The sequence below is a fragment of the Arvicola amphibius genome, chromosome 14 (assembly GCF_903992535.2).
Source record: "Arvicola amphibius chromosome 14, mArvAmp1.2, whole genome shotgun sequence".
Taxonomy (NCBI): domain Eukaryota; kingdom Metazoa; phylum Chordata; class Mammalia; order Rodentia; family Cricetidae; genus Arvicola; species Arvicola amphibius.
The window spans coordinates 51,035,870-51,058,647 of NC_052060.1; the positions used below are offsets into that span (position 1 = coordinate 51,035,870).

The following is a 22,778-nucleotide window of genomic DNA, read 5'->3' on the forward strand; positions in this document are numbered from 1 at the left end:
GCGATGCCCAAATAGTTCGTTTGCCCAATGTGTGTTTGTTAATCTTAATAAACAAAGACCATGCCCAGGTATCATTGACACAGTAAGTAGCATTGCACTAAGGAAACGGAATGAAGACTGACGGGATTTTATTAGGTAAGGGTGTCAATCGAGCCGTGGTCACAGTGGAGCCAAAAATCTTATGATTTAAGTAAGGAAAGAGTTGTTACTTAAAATTTATACAAGTAAAGATTTGTTAACGAAATGACTTCTTGGCACTTTAAATGTCAATGTGAAGGTCACAGTGTCATGGAACTGGCAAATAAAATATAAAACAATTTATGCTGGATGTAATAGATTTTGTGTCACATATTTCATTATAGAAATGAACAAAATAGAGACTGGCACAAAAATAAATGTATTTTATATTTTGACAATAATATAGTAAGATCTATAATCTTTCTATAGCCAAAGTTTAAAACTTTTTCTTCATTGTAAGGCAAGCATGTCTATTAAATAGGTCACCATTCTTTGATTCAGTGAACAAATAGTTATTAAGAATCTACTCTTGCCAGGAAGTGGTGGCACACACCTTTAGTCCCAGCACTTAGAGAGACAGAGGCAGGCAGATCTCTGTGAGTTCAAGGTCAGCCCGGTCTACAGAGTGAGTTCCAGGACAGATAGAGATACACAGAGAAACCCTGACTTGAAAACCATGAAAAGAAAAAAAATAAAAAGAATCTGCTCTTGGTGTTTAACAGTAAGCATGAAGTTTCCAGTCTACTGATAGAAGAAGGTATTCATTAAATAATTGCATATATAAATAGATAATTACAAATTGAGATAAATACCAGAAAGCACACCCAGAACTCAATAGCCCTGCGGGAGCAGTTCAGTGCCCAGCTCAGAGACAGTCTGTGAGATTCTCAAAACCCTCATAGAAAATGGAATCATGTCTTCTTGTCACCTATTCCCTCATATGTACGTTCATCTCTGGGATATTTATAACACCTAATAAAATATAAACATGTAAGTAATTGCTAAGGTATATTGTTTAAGGAATGTTGTGAAGAAAAAGTCTGTGCATGTTCATTATAGACATTTTTTAAAGAATGTCTTCTATCTGTGCTGGATTGAATCTATAGGGCAGAACAGATAGAAAGACTAACTATGTAGGAGTTCAGATCTAGAGAATCAGTGATAAATAAGCTGTCATAATCTAGAGGCTCAAGAAAGCTTCCATGAGCAGAACCATGTGATATGAAAGGAGAGTAATAGTTATTTGAGCCAAAATGAGGAAACAGTTCCAGACAGTTGGACAGAAAGCAGCTACAACACAAAAAGAGAAAGGGACATGCTGACCACACACACACAGTCCTATGAGCCCATTCCAAGGGATTTGTACAATTATCTTAAGAATAAATGGATGGCACCAGGGAGAAGGAGCAGTGATGAGATTATTGTCTTATAAATCTTATCAAACCACGTAGTAGAAGGAGTCAAGAGCCAAGATCCAGATGAGATGCAGCCAAAAGTCTATGATAAGCAGGCAAGAAAGAAGTGAAGAGAAGGGAAAGATTCCAAAGATGTTAAAGCAGTAGAAGATACAGAGCCTGTTTTGAAGTATTATTCCTGAGTGTCTAGCTTCTTGCGTTAAATATCATTTATTGAAGCAAGAAAGCAATGAACCATTTGGGTTGGAGAACTGAAGATTACAAATTGAGTGATGAGTTTGAGATGCCTTTGAGAAATGTTTTGTTGGCTGTGGGATTCAGATCAGAGGAATTTACTAAAGTTATTAATATGAGAGCTGAGGCTGAAGAGATGGCTCAGAGCTCATGCGCACTTGCTGCTCTCGGAAAGGACACAAGTCTGTTTCCCAGAAATCATGTGGTGGCCCTCCATCACCTGTAACTGCAGCTCCAGGGCATCCTATGCCTCTTCCAGCCTCCAACGGTACCAGACATGCATGCAGTTCATGTACATGCATGTAGGCCTATACTCACACACACAAAGACACTATCGTTTAGAGATATACATACCATTCCATGAAGATAGTAGAAAAGAGAGAAAAGAAAATGTCTTTCAAGAGACATGGTTGGACCAGCGAGATGACTTGGTGATAAAGCAGCGTTAGCTGGCAGCTAATACTGGCCACCTGAGTCTGATCCCCAGGAAACATGGTGGAAGGAGAGAGAGAGAGAGAGAGAGAAACTAGTCCTGTATTCTACCCTCTGACGTCCATCTGTGCTTGGTGGCTAGTGCACCCCCACACCATACATACACAGTCAGTGAATAAATAGAAAATAAATAGTAAAAAGAAAGAGAATTGAGCTTAGTCTCAGTTGGTGTTCTTTTTATTCTACAGAGGGGAACGTTTTATTCTGCAGAATATAAAATGTTCCAAGTAACTGAGCATGAAAGATGGGTTTTATAGACCACCTTTATAGTTGGGCTGAAGAAATCAGAAACAAAGAGCTAATGAGGCCTGAGAGCTTCCAAGTCACTGTCATGGTAACATGAGGTGAGGCAGACAGTCACAGGAAACATGCAACACCCAGTCATTGCTAAGTGCACACACACAGACTGAAAGAAATGAAGCTGGCAGAACAGTCACTGCTTATAAATCAAGTGCCTCTAAACAGTGGCCATACTGTGGGTGATGGCTTCCAAGCTGTGACAGAAATGTTGACTATGTTGAGACAAAAACCACCTGACCCACAAACCCAAAATACTAGCTAACCCTTCAAGAAAGGTTTAGTGCCCATCTTCCTTTGATTCCGTTTGTTCTCTGTTCTGGTCCTCTGTTGTTCTCTTTAGCCTTTGGTTAACTCTGTGTTGTCAAATGAGTATAGGGACAAGGTCTATTGTAAATTTAATGCAAATGACCAGAAATTTCTATTTAATTAAGAAATTAATTTTGTATAAATTAAATTTTTATAGATACCAAGAGAAAAACCAAACCTTCATTCAACAACATAATACACATTCTTTTGAATCTCACATGAAATATTCCCCAATATTGACCATATGTGAGCTAAAATATACATCTTTTTTTTAAAAAAATATACATCTTAATGAATTTCAAAGAATAAACATATTATGATTCTGCTCACAGATCACAGCAGAATTAAGTTAAAAGTTAAAAATAAAGACATGCTGAAAAATCTCAATTTCGGGATATTTAAAAACATACTTCTAAATAATATAGTGTTAAAAGAGGAAATCTCATTCCAACAACATGGCTCAGCAGGTAAAAGAGGGCAAGGAGGCAAGTCTGATGACTTTAGTTCAGCCCCTTGAACACACAGTACAAAGAGAGAATCAACTCCTAATTGTTTGCTAGCCTCTGCAAGCACACTGTGGTGCACACATATCCATAAACACACATAAACATACACACACACACAAATAACAGCAATAATGACAAAATAAAACTCAGAAGAAAACTTTCAAATATCTTAACTAACTTAAAGTGAAAATGCAGCCTAAAAATTCAAGACTAAAAGGGAATTTGTAAGATAAATTTTAAAAAAAATATATTAGAGGGACTAGAGAAATGGCTCAACAGTTGAGAGCACTGTCTGGTCTTCCAGAAGACTTGAGTTCAATTCCCAGCACCCACATGACAGTTCACAACTGTCTGTAACTTCAGCCCCAGGGACCTGACACCCTCACACAAGCATACATGCAGGCAAAGCACCAATGTGCATAAAATAAAAAATAAATGAATCATTTCTTTAAAAGAACAAAATAAATATTAGAAAGATAAATGGTCTCAAATAATCTAAACTTCAAATTAGAAATAAGAAAATTAAATATAGTTAGAATAATAAAGTAAATAATAAAAAACAAAAGTCAAAACTAATTTTAAAAATCAATTAACCTATAAAAAGGGAGAAAAATTTCTTAATTCACAGGCAGAGAATAATAAAAAGACACAGATACAAGATACAAGAGAGAGGCCTTCACTACCGATTACATGCAAATCAAAAGGATGAACAGCTCATATATCCACAAACTCTGTAACTTTGATATAATTAACCAGCTACTTAAAAGACTATTTTAACAAAACTCACTTAAAATCTGATCATTTGAACAAGCCTGTGTTGGTTAACCACTTAAATAAATAACAAATTACTTTCCAAAACAGAAAGCAGTAGCCCTGGGTACTGATCTCCTTGGCAACATCTAATAAACATTTAGCAAACAAATGTTGGGAATTCTCTATAGCCTGAGATGCAAGCTGGAAGACTTCTTCCTGGATTCTTCCAAGAGGCCAGAAGTACCCCAGGACCAACAGACACGCACATTACAGGAAAAGAAAAGCACAGATGGGTGTCACTCAGGAACATAAATACAGAATCCTCAGCATGAAGTTAGATCACATCTAACACCATGTATTGTATATCATGACCAAGTAGGATTTATTTCAGATGTGCAAAGGGAGTTTAGCATTCAAAAACCTATGTAATCTATTACTTTCATAGCCTGAAGAAGGAGCTGGAAACATGGCTCAGAGGTTAAGAGCACTCCCTGCTCTTCCAGAGGTCCTGAGTTCAATTTGAGCAACCACATAGTGACTCATAACCAACTATAATGAGATCTGGTGCCCTCTTCTGGCATGTAAGCATACATACCAGCAGTATATTGTATACAAGATAGATAGATAGATAGATAGATAGATAGATAGATAGATAGATAGATAGATAGATCTTTTTTAAAAATAGTCTGAAAAAGAAAATACAGTGTTATAAATACATTCAGGAAAATTATTTGACAAATCCCCATTCCCATTCATGGTAGAAAATGAAATACAAACTCTTAGAAAACTTGGAGTAGAATGAAAAATCTCTAATCTTAGTGAAGAACATGGATTGGGGGGGAACCTAAAATTCAGAAGCACCTTAGAGGAGGAAAGGGTTTATTTCTACTTACAGGATGCAGTCTAATGTTGAGGGAAGACAGGGCAGGACCTGGACGCAGAAACCATGGAGAAACGCTCTTGGCTGACTCCATGGCAGATTTATGCTCCGCTCGCATCCCTGTAGAGCCTTGGACCACCTGCCTAGGGAATGGTGCCTCCTACAATAGACTGAGCTTTCCCATATCAACTAATAATCCAGACAGCCTCCCATAGACAAGCTCACATTTAAAGATAGCTAGGGGAGCACAATATTTGATAATTATTGGGTATTTAATAAATATCTATTGAATGAATGAGTGAATTAAGGAGTAAAATGTAATAGCCCCACTTACTCTATTTTTTTAATTGACCTTTACTGAGCTCAACATTTTTCTCTGCTCCCCTCCCTGCCTCTCCCCTCTTCTTCAACCCTCCCCCAAGGTCCCCATGCTCCCAATTTACTCAGGAGAGGTTGCCTTTTTCTACTTCCCATGTAGATTACATCTATGTATGTCTCTCTTAGGGTCCTCATTGTTGTCTAAGTTCTCTGGGATTGTGATTTGTAGGCTGGTTTTCTTTGATTTATGTTTAAAAACCACTTATGAGTAAGTACATGTGATGATTGTATTTCTGTGTCTAGATTACCTCACTCAAAATGATGTTTTCTAGCTCCATCCATTTGCCTGCAAAATTCAAGATGTCGTTATTTTTTTCTGCTGTGTAGTATTCCATTGTGTAAATGTACCACATTTTCCTTATCCATTCTTTGGTCAAGGGGCATTTAGGTTGTTTCCAGGTTCTGGTTATGACAAACAATGCTGCTGTGAACATAGTTGAGCACATGTCCTTGTGGCATGACTGAGCATCCTTTGGATATATACCCAAAAGTGGTATTGCTAGGTCTTGAGGAAGGTTGTTTCCTAATTTTCTGAGAAATGGCCACACTGACATCCAAAGGGGCTGTACCAGCTTGCATTCCCACCAGCAATGTAGAAGTGTTCTCTTTACCCCACAACCTCTCCAGCATAAGTTTTCATCAGTGTTTTTGATCTTGGCCATTCTTACAGGTGTGAGATGGAATCTCATTTACTCTATTTTTATTTTGAGTACAGGCATAGTTTGACATCATTCATGAGACAATACAGATGAATTAAATAAAATTATGACTTTATTTATAGAGAGAGTAAAGTAATACGCCAGTCAAATGTTATTTATTATAATGAAACTGAGATGCATGGTTTATGGAAAAGCAAACTTTGATTCTCATTTCTTCAATGTGTACAGGGACCTCGAGGACCACCTGGCAATGCTGGACTTCCTGGAGAGATGGGTGTGGAGGTAATGTTTTGTAATTCATGCCAATCTTTGATTTAATATTTTTTACAAAGCAAAGTGAATTAGATATATGAAGTATATGTAGTGAAGAATAATTTTGTAGCATTTTCTTTTATATTTAGGAAACACAACCTGACTTTAAATGGCAGAAACAATGTGTAGAGATAATTTCATACACACAAAGCTCTCCTCTAGGAATTAGTTCACTGAAACGATTGAACAAAAAGTGAAAAAAAATTTCCCTTCACTGATGAGAACTGACTTGATAGCTCTCCATTCTAGGAGGTGACATCCTTTAGAGAATGGGGAGTTTTGAAGTCACCCTATGTACGATAGCATTTGGAGTAATAATCCACATTGATTATAATTATGCAAGCCAATCACTTCATTTCTGTTTCTTACTCTACTAGTCAAACTGCATATATTACCCCCACTTCCCTGGCATCTGTGAAAGTTCTATCTGTCTATCTAGCTATCATCTATCTATCTATCATCTATCTATCTATCTATCTATCTATCTATCTATCTATCTATCTATGTCTATCATCTATCTATCTGTCTAGCTAGCTATCATCTATCTATACGTATCTTCTCATTAGCCTTTTGCAGACTCATATAACTTCCTTGGTTTTGCTGTAATTCAGGCTTCTCGTCTTACATCACTTATTGATGTCCGGACATGTTTTATGAATCCACCTCGGTAGCCCACTAACATCTCAGAGGCAAAAATCGGTGTGCCCTTATGCTTCTTTTTCTCAACATGAAACCCACTGCTTTTCTAATCTGCTTTCATGAGCATCTCACTGGAAGATCCCATAGTCACCCTAAGCAACTCCTACATCACCCTCTCCTTATCTTTTCTCTTTGAACAGCCCGTGCTGCCTTATGTGTATCCTTCCCTCTTTAGGTCTTCTGCAAAAGGGGATTCCTCCACCTTTATGCCTTGCCTCTTGCAGCTCCCCTCAGACCCTCAGCTGCTCATTGCCAGTTTATCTTTATTTTATCATTATTCAGATTCCTTAAGAGTTCCATAACCTTTCCAATAAACATCCACGTCTTTATTTGAAATTTATTGTAAAAATCGCACAGCACCAGATGATAGTGGTGCACGCCTTTAATCCCAGTACTTGGGAGGCAGAGGCAGGCAGATCTCTATGAGTTCAAGGCAATACTGATCTACAGAGCTAGTTCCAGGATAGCTAGAACTGGCACAGAGAAATCCTGTCTCAATAAAACAAAACAAAACAAATCACATATAAAAATTAACCAATTTTAACACAATAATATTCTATATGGTCTACTTCTTGCAGATCTATTCTTTATTAATTACTGTTTATAAAATTTTATTCTGCTCCTGGCTTAGAGACCTAGTTCCCCTTCCTTGTCATGCCTCTTACTGTGCACTTAACTGGAGATGCAAGAATGCATTTAAGGTCACCGATTCCTTTATAAGATAATAATCTGTTTCAGAGTATAGTTAACATCAATAATCATTATACTGCAATGGATTAGGGTCAGTAATGCAGATATTGACAGGGAAATAAAGAAGAAAGTAATTGCTGCTTTACCCCACCTGGGAGAGGAGAAAAATAAGACATATATGTTGAAACAAAAAAATGAGACTGACTTGGAGAGATAAGTATACAAGGTGTTGGGGCGGCTGACCACTCCCTTGTATGAGGGGCGTGGCTGCCCCAGGGGCAGAGGATACCTTTAAAAGAACCGGGTTTGGGGTAGGCCAGCCCCTTCTTTTTCCTCTTGGTTCGCAGCTCTTCCCTGGAACCTTGGCCCTGTAAGTTTATTCCATTTTCTCCCTTTATTAAAACTGATTTATTCTAAAAGGACTATTTTTGGTTATTCCCAAGTTCCTCCGACCGCCGCTACATACAAGGGACATAACCTAAACACAATAAAGGCAATATTCAGTAAGCCAATAATCAACATCAAATTAAATGGGGAAAAACTCAAAGCGATTCCACTAAAATCAGGAATAAGACAAGACTGTCCACTCATTCAATATCTATTCAATATAGTACTTGAAGTTCTAGCTAGAGCAATAAAACAACTAAGGGAGATAAAGGAATACAGATTGGAAAAGAAGAAGTCAAAGTATTGATATTTTCAGATAATATGATAGTATACATATGTGACTCCAAAAATATCTATCAGCGAACTCCTACAGTGGATAAACATCTTCAGTGAAGTGACTGAATAAAAGATTAACTCAAAACACCAGTAGCCCTTCTCTATACAAATGATGAACAGGTGGAGAAAGAAATCAGGGAAACAACTTTCACATTGGCCTCAAATAACATAAAACATCTTGGTATAACTGTAACCAAGCAATTGAAAGATCTGTATGACAAGAACTTTAAGTCTTTGACGAGAGAAATTAGAGAGGAAGTCAGAAGATGGAAATATCTCCTATTCTCATGGATCAGTAGGCTTAACATAGTAAAAATGGTCATCTTACCAAAAGCAATCTACAGATTCAACACAATCCCTATCAACATCTCAATACAATTCTTTACATACCTAGAAAGAACAATATTCGACTTCATATGGAAAAATAAAAAAAACAGAATAGCTAAAGCAATCTGTATAATAAAAGAACTTCTGGAGCTACTACCACACCTGATCCAAAGCTGTACTACAGAGTTATAGTAATAAAAACCACATTGTATCAGCATAAAGCAGACAGATTGATAAATGGGATCAAAACAAAGACTCAGATGTAAATCCGTACACCTATGACAAGTGATATGTACGCTCGAGAGAACGTAGAGTAAGAAGAACACTCCTCCACTGCTGGTGGAGTGCAAACTTGTACAGTCACTTTGGAAATCAATACGGTGGTTTCTCAGAAAATTTAGAACTGATCTACCTCAAGACCCAATGATACCACTCTTGGACAGAACCTGGAAACAAACTAAATGTTCCTCAACCTAAGAAGTGATAAAGAAAATGCAGTGCATGTGTACCAGGTAGTATTACTCAGATGTTAGAAAACAATGACATCGTGGAATTTTCAGGTAAATGAATGGAACTAGAAAAAAAATTATCCTAAGTGAGGTAACCTAGACTCAGAAATACAGGCATGGTATATATTCACTTGTAAGTGGATATTAGCTGTAAAGTATAGGATAAGCATGCTACAATCCACAGACACATAGAGTAATAAGGAGGAATCAAGGGACCCTGGAAAGGAGTTATAGAATAGGTTTTATGGGTGGACTGGGGGTGGGTGGAGAGGGAAACAGGAGGGATCGGGGGGGGGTATTGGAGGGATAAAGTAGTAGAAGAGATAACAGGGTAAGGTAGAAATCTTGTGCAATGGAAACTCCCAAGAATTTGCAAGGGTGACCCCAGTTAAGATTCCTGGCAGTAGGGAATATGTAGCCTGAACTGGCCATCTCCTGTAACCAGGCACGACTTCCAGGGGGAAGATTGGGACATCAACACAGCCACATAACCTTGGACCTACAACTTGTCCTGCCTATGAGACATGCTGGGGTAAAGGTGGCACAGGAATTGTGAAAGTGGCCAACCAATGACTGGTCCAGTCTGAGACCCATGCCACAAGAGGGAGCCCACCCCTGACAGAGCCTAGAGCACCAGGATCCAGAGGCTGAATAGCCCAGAGACCTATGATAGAACCAAACATGCCTTGCAAAAATAAAGTCAATGCAATGATTCCTAATGATACTCTGCTATACTCATAGATTGGTGCCTAGCCCAGTTGTTGTCAGAGAAGTTTCATCTAGCAACTGAAGGAAACAGATGCAGAGACCACCGTCAAACATTAGGTGGAGCTTGGGGAATCCTGCAGGAGAGGGGGAAGAGGAATTATGGGAACCAGAGGGGTCAAGGACACCACAGGAAAACCCACAGAAACAACTAACCAGGGCCCATAGGGGCTCACAGAGATTCAATTGACAGCCAGGAAGCCTGCATGAGACTGACTTATGCCCTCTGCATATATGTTATAGTTGTGTAGCTTGGTCCTCTTATGGGACTCCTAAGAGTGGGAGCAGGTGCTGTCTCTGACCCTTTTGCTGGCCTTTGGGACCCTATTCCTCTTACTGGGTTGCCTTCTCCAGCTTTAATATGAGGGGAGAGGCCAGTGTTACTACAACTTGTTATGCCATATTTGGTTGATATCTATAAGAGGTCTGACCTCTTCTGAATGGAGACGGAGCAGGAGTGGATAGAGGAAGGCAGGAAGGAACAACTGGAAGGAGAATAGGGAGGGATGTAAAAAAAAAGTAATAATAATTTTAAAAATCATTTCAATTTAAAAAAAGAAAGAAAAAGGAGAAATTGAAATAATAAGAAAGGATCTTTAGTGATAGGAGAAAGGGCACTACAGATGCAAGAGCCCCAGAATGGAGGACGGTCTTAGGGAGAGCCTAAGACTATGGAGCTGTGTGAAATATTTGATGTTTCATGTCACAAGAGAACAGTAACTAATTAGAGGAGAACCTTGAAAGGTCACGTGTACTCTCTTAAAAACCTTGAACTTTCTGTCTTGGCCTATTATAAGATTATATAAACAAGACAGTGGTGAAATCAGAACCATATTTTGGAAAAAAATAATCCTAACAGCGGAATGAGAAATGTTTTTCAGCAAATACAAGTAAGGACAGATCTACCTATTAAGAGGTCGTTGAAGGCGGTCACAGTGGCACAGCTTGAGAAACAGTGAGCTCCAGGGCAGCTTGAACTGTGGCGTGAGACCCTGTCTGAAAGAAAGGAAAGAAGAGAGGGGGAGGGATGGAAGGAGGGAGGGGAGGGAAGGACAGAAGGAGAGGGTAGGGAGGGAGGGGAGGGGAGGAAGGGGAAAGGGGTAGGAAAAGGCTGGCAAACCGAAGTGATAGATAGACACATACAGATACTTGTTACAGAAATTCCACAGCTTCTTCATATATGGAATTTGAAAAGCAATCAGAAAGAGGAATCAAACCATCCTGACATTTCTAGGTTATGTGACAGATGTGGCCGTACTTCTTCCTGAGTCCGGAAGAAGGCTGTGAGGAGCAAAGGCCACAGTCTGCTTGTCCACCCAAAGCTAAAGCTTCTGAAGAGCAGAGCTGGCTTAGATCTAACCTAAAGATAGCACTGATGGCCATACCGTGCCTCATCCCCAGCCTGAAGAAAGCACGGGGTACTGAACTTCATGGCTTTCAAGAAAATAAGAGTCTGTTGTAATAAGGATGTGAAGTGGCACTCAGAATCTGAGGGGAAAAAAAGCGATGCTTTTAAGGAGTGGTGGGAGGCAGGGGGAAAGAGCGCCTACTAGCAAGAGAAAAAGGAGATACACCGCGCTCTGCGGCGGACCCAGGAGGACCCCGTCTCTGATGAAGCGTGACCACTGAAGTACACTGTGCCACTAGCAGCGTTTGCTTACTCTGCTGCTTCCACAGACCTGCACAGTTTCATGAGGCGGGTCCAGTTATTTTCTACAATTCACAATTGAAGAGACTAAGGCGCTAGCTAGGAGTAATCTCAATCTCAGATCAAAACATGGGCGCTCTGCCTCCACATTCTGGGTCATGGAAGTAAATACCAAGGAACCAGAAAACAAAAAGCCTAATTTCTTCTAAGCAGTGGAACTGGACTTTTTCTTTTACTTTCCTTTTTTCTTTTCTTTTTCTTCTTTCTTTCTTTTTTTCTTTCCTCTTTCTTTCTTTCTTTCCTCTTTCTTTCTTTCTTTCTTTCTTTCTTTTTTTGAAACAGGCATTCTCTGTGTAACCTTGGCTATCCTGGAACTCACTTTGTAGACCAGGCTGGTCTCGAACTCACAGAGATCCGCCTGCCTCTGCCTCCCGAGTGCTGGGAGTAAAGCCGTGCGCCACCACCGCCCAGCCAGGACCTGGACGCTCATTATCTGCTCACCTCTTCTATTGTGTACCTACTTCTTATTTTATTTTACTTTGAGAAATGGTAAATGTGGGTTGCAGAGGTTTTATAAAAAAGAAAAATTGAACCTTCTCCCATCTAAAATACTATTAAATAACGTGAACAATATTTTAATTTCTAATAATCATTAAAAAGTCTGATATTGAAGAATTTCTGGAAGGAAACAGAGAAGAGCAGAAAAAGGGGGGGAGGCCCACAGTTTCGCCCTAAGCTAAAGAATTATTGGCCTTTGTTAGTTTCAGGGGGAAGGGAAGACAGTTTCTCCAAGAATTTTGCACTTGGCCAGTCGACCTCTCTCCAGCAGAAGACCACACATCCAAAAATGTTTGGCAGAACTAGTTATCTTTAAGGATTTCTCTTTTAAAATGTGTAGGTCGTGTGGGGGGTGAATTGGAAAAACATTGGGGAAGATGGGTGAATATGATCAACACGTACACTAAACTCTCAGTGAACCAGTAAAATGGATGGACAGGCAGAATCAAGTAAGAAGCTTGAGAAGCACATGGAGGATGCAGAGAACACACTTATACCGCCGGGAGACACACTCAACACAACAGCCACTGCTCAAGTTTCAGACTTTGAAAGAGCCAAAGATTGCAAGAAATAATACGTTTTCAAGGTCTAAATAATCAAAAGGTCACCCAACGAAGTTAGGCTCACCAAGAAAGACTGGAAAATAATTCAGTACATCTGTATCTCCTTTTCAGTGTGACAACCTCATCATCAATTCATATAGTGGATTTTATTTTTAATAATGAAAAGATTAATTGATCTTAAGAAAGCGGGTTTCAGTGTGCACAGTAGGAAGGGATGTGATAATCAAAAGCACAACTTTGAATCTGGGGATAGATAACTCAAAACTGTAGAAAGTAGATTATTTCACATCTTCTGATGTCTCAAAGACGAAAACGTCAGGAGAAAGGTTTTTTATTGTCCTGGTTTCGAGCAAAGCTCTTCTTGACATTTGAACTGTTAAAGAATCCCAGAAGATACCTGTCTTAAGCATTGAAGTGGAGGTAGGGAAAGCTCTTTTCTGCACACAGACTCTAACCTTTGAGCTGAAACCCAAACCACTTTCTTATGGGGTTGGTCCAGCCTTTGTAATATGTCAAATCATTCTCTTTTAGGGACTTCCAGGCACTGAGGGAGAATCTGGCCTCCAAGGCGAACCAGGCGCTAAGGTAACCGCCCTAAAGTGTACGAGAGAGGGACATCTCTAACTTATCACCCACACTTGCCCCTGGTTGATGAACACCATTCTTTTAGGGGGTCTCACTGGGTTGTCCTCACTGTCCTGGAACTCACTATGTAGAGTAGGATGGCCTTGAACTCACAGAGATCCTCTATCTGCCTCCCAAGTGCTGAGACTAAAGGTGTGTGCTGCCTGGTGACAAACACCATGGTGAAGGCAGATAAAGGCTGTGACAACAGAAGTACTTTGGATGATGCCCCTTATACCATGCATTCCTGTGGTGCTTAGGCTGCCTTTTGTCTCTTCAGGGAGATACTGGACCTACCGGCAGCACCGGAGCAACTGGGGAGCCAGGGTCCCGTGTGAGTACCTACAATAAGCAGATTTAATGTACTGACCCACTTGTTTGGGGGGACTCAAGTTTTAACTACCCTAGATACATCAAAAAGCTGATTATTCAAATTATTACAAAATGATTCATGAATTTCAGAACTACACACAAAACCTATTTGGATTCTAAGTTTGGCATTTAGAATCCTAAGTGACTTTTCTAAAAAGCCGGTGTGCTCTGAAGAGCCTTGCCAAAAATGTGCGGTCACATGGTCATTGCTTACCACTGCATGAAGAGGAAATTCACAAATCTTTGATCAACACTTCAGGACATTTTCTAGCCTAACAGACAGATGAAAGATTGAAATGTGATGTGTTTTTTAAAGCCACCCCAGGGCCATATGAAGCTAATGGGATGCAAGGCAATTTTTAGGAGCAGCTGTAATTTGATATCTTAGAAAAGTTATGATAATATAGACAGGCATTAAGACACAATAAGTTGTTTTTCTCCCAAATAATAATGTTCAAGGTAATTTTTTAAAGTCTTTGTTCACTAACAAATAAAGTAGAGATATTTATTTTTGTATTCGATTTGTTGACTTTGATTTTCCTTTTGGGGTGGGCAGTATGGATCAGCTTAATTCGGGGGTCATTAATAGGAATAATGTTGTACTATTAGTTAGTACTAAATTAATCACTTAGTTCTAAAGAGAGCAACTCTGCCTTTACAACTTCATAAGGTATGGCCTGTGTTTTTGCAAGTTTCATATCTAAAAGGTGATTTATTGATGTCACTTGGCCATAATCTTTGCATCTCTGAAGGGAGAAAATTCAGAAACTAAAAGTCTGGTAAAATGATCATGACTGAATTTTGTTATATTAGCTATGTAACTTTGTTATATCAAGGAATTGCATTTCATGCGATGGCAGTGTTTGCATTCTTGATGTCAGAAGCACATTCTAGCTATATTAATTTCCAAACACCTGATTAAATGTATTGGTATTCTAGAAACACATTGTATGTGAATTTACAACCGTGACTATCTTAGATATCTCCAAAGCTCTTCCAGGCAGATCAAATCCTCTTATTACACTGTTGGGCCTTCTTTAGAGATAATGATTGAAGTAGAAATGAATGACTACAAATTAGTTACTTCCTACACCTTCTAGGAACAAAATGTAAAATAAGAACAATGAGATAGCCAAAAATTAATCTTGCTTTTCCTTTTACAAAACAAAACAGGGAGAACCAGGAGCTCCTGGAGAAGAAGGTCTCCAAGGAAAAGACGGATTGAAGGTAATATATACCTCCCCAGTCCTGGTATTATAGGTTTTAGTCGATGTTGGAGATCAACCCTCCACCAGGCATTGTATGTGCTAGACAAACACTGTAGCAACTGAGCTACATCCCCAGACCTAAGCTATCACTTTAAATGGAATGTTTAAAATATCAGGCTTAATTACTACTGCATGTCAAATAAACATATACTTATTACATGACATAATTATTTCAGCACGTTCTTAAAAATAAACCCTTTTCATTGGATTCCAGGGGGCTCCAGGAGGAAGTGGACTCCCTGGAGAGGATGGAGACAAAGGAGAGATGGGCTCACCAGGAACAACGGGGCCTTGGGGTAGAGCGGGTCAAATGGGTCTTCCAGTAAGTACTGCTGGGTTCACTTAACTCAGTGCCACAAGTACAGGTAAACACATGGTCGCATGTCAAACACACCTCACACCCACACATACAAAGACATGCACAGGCATGCGCACGCGCGCACACACACACACACTTTCACCTTTATATCTACAGGGTGGCTGGAGATGTCAAGCCGTGTCTTAAATAAATGACAAAGCAAGGGGAAAGGCACTTTTTCATAAACAGCTGAACTTCTGTCATAAAGCTTTTGATGGGGAGAGTCTTCTGTTGCCTTGAACTTTGTGTGTGTGAATATTCTGCACCTTTGTTCATAGAGCCCATGTTCTTGTTATAGAATGACATCTTGGCCCCCAGGTTAAGATTCTTTGTAAGCAAGATACACTACCATCTCCTAAATTACATTGCTTTAAGGGAAATTCTAAATTTTATAGTTAAAAAAATTTCTCGCCTTGAGACAAATGTCAGATATGAATAATGAGAGCAGTTCCAAAGATGCTTGTGACACTCTTCCACATGAGTGTTCCAGTCTTTGGGGTAGCTGTTCAGTTAAAGGTTTACGATTGCCTTTTGTCTGACATGTTTAAGCAAGCGGGGGAGGGTATTCCATATTTACATCTCTAAGGTTTCTTGACTTTAGAGACTCTTCTTTCCTTGGTAGGAGAATCCCTATGAATATGTATGTATGTATGTATGTATGTATGTATGTATGTATATATATTCTTTCCAAATAATAGGTGATAGCCCAAGCATATTTCAAACTGAAATGTAAAGAATAAGGGTAAAGAGGCTGGAGAGATGGCTCAGCAGTTAATAGCTCTTACTGCTCCTGAAGAGGACCCAGGCTTGGTTCTAGCGCCCACATGGAAGTTCATAGCTGTTCTCTGTAACTCCAGTTCCAGGGAATTTGATATTCTCTTCTAACCTTTGCAGGCCCCAAGCATGCACATGATGTGCATACATATATGCAGGCAAAACACTTGTGTGCATAAATTGATTAACTAATTAATTAAAGAAAAAAGAATGTGGATAAAGCAGAAACATCACTGTGTTTAAATATCAGTATGTGGAAATTGTGCCCTCCAGTTTTACCATCATGGTAATTGCCTATTTCTCCTCTGCCCTGACTTATAAACAAAGCACATACAATGCCTTAAGGCTCCTCCCTGAGTTTACACAATGTGAACTCACGCACTGCTCTTGTAGAATCCTTCTAACGATCTATATACGCGATCAGTCCTCATTGCACCGGACAGAAATCCGGTCTTTCAGCACTGGAAGAGATGCAGAGTTGACAGCAATTCCTTTGTTCTCTGCTCTCTGCATCCCCTAGACCTCCCTGAAAGGCTCACTTTGTGTTCTGGGTTTTACCTTCCTAGGGTTCTCATTGGTTTCCATCATTTTTAGAGAATTAACTTTTTTTTCCATCAGCATCAGGGCTAGACCCGTAAAGAAGCAAAGTAGCCAGTGCCAAGAAATTGTGATTCCTGCTCATTCTTGACAAAGGGACATTCTTCAGTGCTGGGCATGTGGCATAGAGAGAAGGCATCTATCTGTTTAGCATGCACAGGTGGCTTTTCTCTTCAGAATGTGTATACACACTCATATAGTGTGTTTGTCTATATGCATACATGTATATATGTGTGTGTTTATATATGTATATACACATACATAAAGTGTGTGTGTGTGTGTGTGTGTGTGTGTGTGTATATATATATATATATATATATATATATATATATATATATATCCAGTAACTGACACTTCAGCATGGATTCCTAAGACAACTAGCTTGAAGACAGAACGGGGAAAGAAGACTCTAAGTGCCCCACAGCACAGCATCCGCAGGACTCTGAGGTTGATGGCATGTGACAGCTGGGGGTGGGGAGAGCAGAGATGGAACAGAGGCTTTAAACAGAGCATGGAAAATGATAAACACAGATCCCATCTGCGCCCTAATGTCTCCCAGGACCCATCCTGCCCAGTACACATCTTTGTTACTTTTTTCTTTTAGCAACAACACATGTGTGTTTCTTTTTTATTCTTTTTGTTGTTCTCTTTGGAATTTTAAATGCCTTTCAGATTATAAACTCAATAAAAAATACCGTGGCAGATTTTTTTTCAAAAGAATTTTATGATCCAAGGAACTATTGCTTAATCAGGCAGCCTGATGTTGGTTTTATTTTGCACTTTTAAAATTGTTCCTTAGGCAATGTCACAGAGATGCTACCTTGATTTCTACAAAATAAACAAAGAAAAGAATGAGAGAAAATCACTTTTTTATTTTTAACAAAAAGAATCCCTTCATCGTGGAAGACTGAGAATGAGATCTGTGTTGAGGAAACAAATGGGGAAAACATCAATCGACAAATTCAAAAGCCAAGCTGTTGCTTCTCTGGGCAGAAGACAAAACATGCATATTTTATGCATGAATTCTATCCTAAAATGCTTGGTCGCCTGAATGCATATCTCTGCTAGAAAAGAAACATCTGTCTAACTTATGTTTGGTCATCCACAGCTGAAAAGTCTACCACAGTGGTATCTCAGCTCTAAACACATGTGCAGCTATGAATTCCAAAGTGGAGCATATTCAAATGAGGTTATGTTGTTTTATTCCGTTAGTGCAAAATTCCGTTAGACTTAAATATGCTTTTTTGATCTGTTTAAGTTAGAATGAGTGTTTCCTTGGAAGCCCTGGGAAACTGATTCATTAGGAATTTGCGGTTGGTGATATTAAGGGACATTCAGGGATAAAGAATATCTGATTCTTACCACCTGAGTGTTCTCTGTGGGGTTAAGATTTTGTTTTGAATTGTTTTATCCTAAGCATCCTACCCTGCCCACTGTTTTCAAACCACTGGTCCCCCACTGAAGAGCTGCATCACTGGGCAAGCCAGTCTCTATCTTATACTTTAAAGTAGAGATGGGAAGACCAGGGTAGACCAGGCTTAGGGGTGGGAGGAGGGGATTTGAGAGTTGAGTTTGAGTCCATATAGTTTGAAATGCTTATTAGAAATTCAAAAAGAGATGTCATTGGGTAGACTGATCAGGACAGCCTTTAATTTAGGAATCATGAGAATACAGGTGGCATTTAGCAGTATTTAACAGCATGAGGATTGGTGAGACCACCTAAGAGGGTAAAAGAGAAGAGATCTCTGCAGCATTAAAAAGTTACACAGACGAGGGGACCGCTTTACCTGAGATGTAAGTGAAAAATCAGGGGAGCACGTTGCAATGAAAACAGAGGCTTTAAAAGGTTCTCATTTTTAAAAAAAGTGTTTCAAATAAAATAATCATTGGCTTTGGCCCTCCAGAGGTCAATTTCAGTGGTGGAAACAAAAACCCAGCTGGAGAGAGATGAGAGATTGGATCAGTGATTAGAAGAATAAGCACAACTTTCAAAAAGTTTTGCTATAAGAGGAGGGAAACAGGAAAAATGGTTCTGGTTCAGAAGTAAATAAATGAATGTGTGATGAATGAATGAATGGATAGATGGATGAATGAATGAATGAGGAGGCATAGAAGCTTGAGGATTCTCTTAAGGAGCTTTAAAGCTCTGTGAATGGAGTTGGGGATGCCCCTTTCAGGAGAATCCCTGATAGCACAGTGAGTGGGCTCTCTCAGAAGAAGGGGTGTTGGGTAAGTTAAGTAGACCTGGGATCCAGAGCAGAAGGAGGAGCTGGCCTCACCGGCCTCACCCAGGGAAAGGAAGGACCCTTCTTTCTCTGCCAGAGAAAGAAGGCAGAAGCTGCATGTGAATAAACAGGAGATGTAGGTGAGGTTCGGGAAGATAACTTCACCTTCTAATTTGATTGCCAGTGTATCTTAATGAACTGTGAGACAAGATTGTTAACTTGAAAATGAGGTGAGATTGGAGGTTTAAAAATAGATATAAGTGTGCAATTTATCTCCAAAGAAAAGCCTCAGTTACAGAGTTTGCTATCCATTTCAACACCTCCGTTTTAATCATGCATCGCAGACCCACAAATTGTGTTTCCGTAAGCAAGTGATGGCTGAACTGAAATGTTGTTGGCAGGCGGCATCACCACTTGTGAGCAGGTCTGACACGTGAACCTACTCCATCTAGAAGTACTGATACACCTAGACAGTGAACGAATTCCCTCACACCAGTACACCAGTAAAAGTTACCATCCTAAAGCATTGTAAACGTGAGTCACATATTTATAAAATTTAGCACAAGAAAATAGCCACCCCAATGGATGAAACAAAAACATTTAGTAAAACTTAGTATTAACACTTTCACTATCAATGCTTAGTGGAGAAATATCAAAAAATGAGCTAAGATTGCTACTTCTCCTTCTTTCTTCCCATATGACTCATAATAATATTGATAATAATATTTATATAAAATAAATAGAAGTACTTGTATAGCAAAACAAAATAGATAATCTATAAATTACAATTAGTAAGAATTTATCATGATGTCAAATGAAACATTAATATTCAAAAATGGATTTTGTGTTTCTTTACCAACACCAATTACTTACAAAACTATTTCCAAATAGAACTTTGGTTATGACCAAACTCCTTGGACTAGGTCAACATAATATAGGTAAAATTTTGTAGATTTTTGCAATCTGAGAACAACACAACCTAAATAAAGCCTAAAAGACTTAAATATATGAACAAAGATTTAACATTCATGAGCAGGAAGACCTCCTACTGTGAAATTATTTCTTCTCTAAGTCAGTTTACATTATTATAATTTCAGTGGAAAATCCCTGTGGGATTTTTTTTGTGAGACTTGATTGATTAAAAACTAACTCAAAGTTTGTACTAAATATTAAAGAGTGAATATTAAGAAAGCTTTAGAAAGACAACTGGGGGATGATTGGAAAGTGGGGTGAATGAGACAGTAGACCTACATGACATCAAAGCATTTTTAAGGTTACCATGATATGGTTAATTTTATATGGTTTACTGTAACAATAGAAAATATCATAGAAAAGGATTTGCGGCTTTGAAACTTGATGTTTGATCATTTTATTACATATTATGTATTAATAAGGAAAAACACAGTAAATTATAGTATTCTAACTGTTTGTTCATGTAGGAAAAATCTCTTACACACACCCACACTAGCTAAATACAAGCGAACAATTCCACTTGAGAAGAAAAAAATTAAAAAAAAACTCTTGGCAAGATCACACACAGATATACATATTGCAATATTATCAAGTAGAAGGAAATTTATATAGGAAACATGGTTAAACTGTGGTTTGACCATAATATGGAATCCTGTAGGTTAGAAAATGTGAACAGATTAAAGACACAATGGATAATGGCAAAAGCAAAAAGAATCAGAATGCCCTAAGAGTCAGAAGACATCAAGGACAACACCTCTCAAAGTTTAAAGATGCAGAATAAGGACATATGAGGATCAGGAGGAATGCCATCACGTGGGAAGAAATGCCTGGAAATAGCAGAGAGTCCCAGACAATGATCGTACCGCCCACCCACTGTGAAAAGTGGTTGCTGTCTTTCACTCCAGTTCCATGTGTGAGTGGGTAGTGAGCACATGAGCCGTCACTGTAGTCTTATTATATATATATATATATATATATATATATATATATATATATATGATATATATATGGATAGAAAGAGACATATGTGTGTGTCTTTATATATATAAAGACATATATAAATATATATTCAATTGTGCGTGTATTACTGCATAATGCTCAAAGGGCAGAAGTTTGTGAAAACTACCTTTATTGAGCCCTTCATTATAAACCAGTATTTTCCAAGCTTTATGTGCACTGTAATCTCACTGAGTCTTAGGAACCCTTTCAAGAGATTTTTTTTTGTTTTTTATTTTTGTTTGTTTTGTTTTTTATCCTTTTTATTTAAGGAGTAAACAGAGTCCTACTTTTAAAAAAAAACTTTTTACATGTCGGCGTTTATCTCAAAGAACCACTGGTCTGGTTCAAGGCCTCTGCTGCACCGTCATCACTGGGCCTTCACCTAGACTCTTCCTGGACATCCTGCTGTTGCCCTGTGTTGTGGAGATCCGCAGTCCCCGGTCCACAGGACTGACTGCATGACACGTCTGCACGTAAAAATGTGTGGAGTGTCACACTGCAGCTTCCATGATGAGATTATTTTTTCCCCTTCCTCTTTTTTCCTTCTTAAATTTTATTTTATTTTGGTGGAGAAGGGACATGGGTGGGATCAAGAGGCATGGTGTGAAAGACACAAAGAATAAATAAAGAAAAAAATTTAAGTTATTTGCAAATAAGTGTGTTTCTGTAGGAATATACACATGGGTACCCAAAGGACTAGGATCGCCTGGAACTGGAGTCAGGGAATTGTGTATGCCACCTTGGGTCCTCTGCAAGAGCAGTAATCATTCTTAATGGCTGAGCCATCTCTAACCCCCAGACACCTTTAACAAGTTAAACAATTCGTCAGTGGCTATGCGGCAATTAAGAGCCTGAACCAGAAAAGTCCAATAGTTAAAACTCTATGCAGGTTAGCCAGGTTCTTTTGGAAAAGTTATTTATTTATCTGCAATAAAAAGTTCTCTACATGGTGCAGCTATCATTCCTACCTCTGGATGCAGCTGTAATACAACAGTAGAACGTGGCTCAGTGAGTGAGGCCAGCATAGCGTTTGCTGGGAAGTGTATGGCATGAGTCACTTCCTAGGGTATCTGTTTGTTCATTCAGCAAATATTTATCAAGGGCCTGCACAGCACAGTGGTAAACCACCGCTTGTTTCTTGTCCGCATAAGTCTGCCAAGCTTAGGGGACACAAATGTGAAATTTCCATTTCCATTTCCAGCTACTGAAAAGGAAGCTGTAATTATTACCCATTTCAGGACTGGCAGCCTGGCTCACTATAGATTACACTTATTCGTTGTTGGTGCAAAACTCCATCTAGCGCCCCGCTCTTGCTTTGAAAAACTCCATTTTACAAAGTAAACAAGCATCAGATGATATTAAAATGTTATTTAGATGACTGTGTCCGTCTCTTTTTCTTGCTGCCTTTTCTTCTTCCTTTAGTTCTTTTCATCTCCTTCTTTATCTCCTGAATATTCTCCACGTCAGTGATATTTTGAGACTTTCTTTGACCATGTAGTAGATATATTTTATAACCTTCTTCTTTCAACAAAATGCTGAGCTAAATGCAGCTTACTGAAATGTTAATTGGAATGCATTTGGGTAGACTCTCATTACACTCTTATTAACTTAAGTGAGTCTATTCCAGGAAACTTCCTTCCTAAAGAACAGTTTAATGTTTATGTTGACCCAGGTGTGTGCATAAAGTTAATAGCTTGGTAACAACTTGGCCTTTTAATTGCTGCAACATTTTAAAAAATAAATATAGAAATAATAGTGTTGAAAAATAACCTCCTTTATATTCAGTGTTTATTTCAATGATTATCTGATAAAAAGTATTCAAACCCTAAACTTTTTTTCTTTAAACATTTATTT

At 38.7% G+C, this 22,778-nt stretch overlaps 1 protein-coding gene across 1 annotated transcript in view; it reads left to right on the forward strand.

Moving 5' to 3' along the window:
* Col24a1 (collagen type XXIV alpha 1 chain) overlaps nt 1-22,778 on the forward strand; it is a 258,382-nt gene that overhangs the window by 153,719 nt on the left and 81,885 nt on the right. Inside the window, exons 35-39 of the mRNA XM_038311332.1 lie at nt 6,170-6,223; nt 13,267-13,320; nt 13,640-13,693; nt 14,905-14,958; nt 15,214-15,321. Of these exons, the coding sequence (XP_038167260.1) occupies nt 6,170-6,223; nt 13,267-13,320; nt 13,640-13,693; nt 14,905-14,958; nt 15,214-15,321 (324 nt within the window). The remainder of the gene's footprint in view (nt 1-6,169; nt 6,224-13,266; nt 13,321-13,639; nt 13,694-14,904; nt 14,959-15,213; nt 15,322-22,778) is intronic.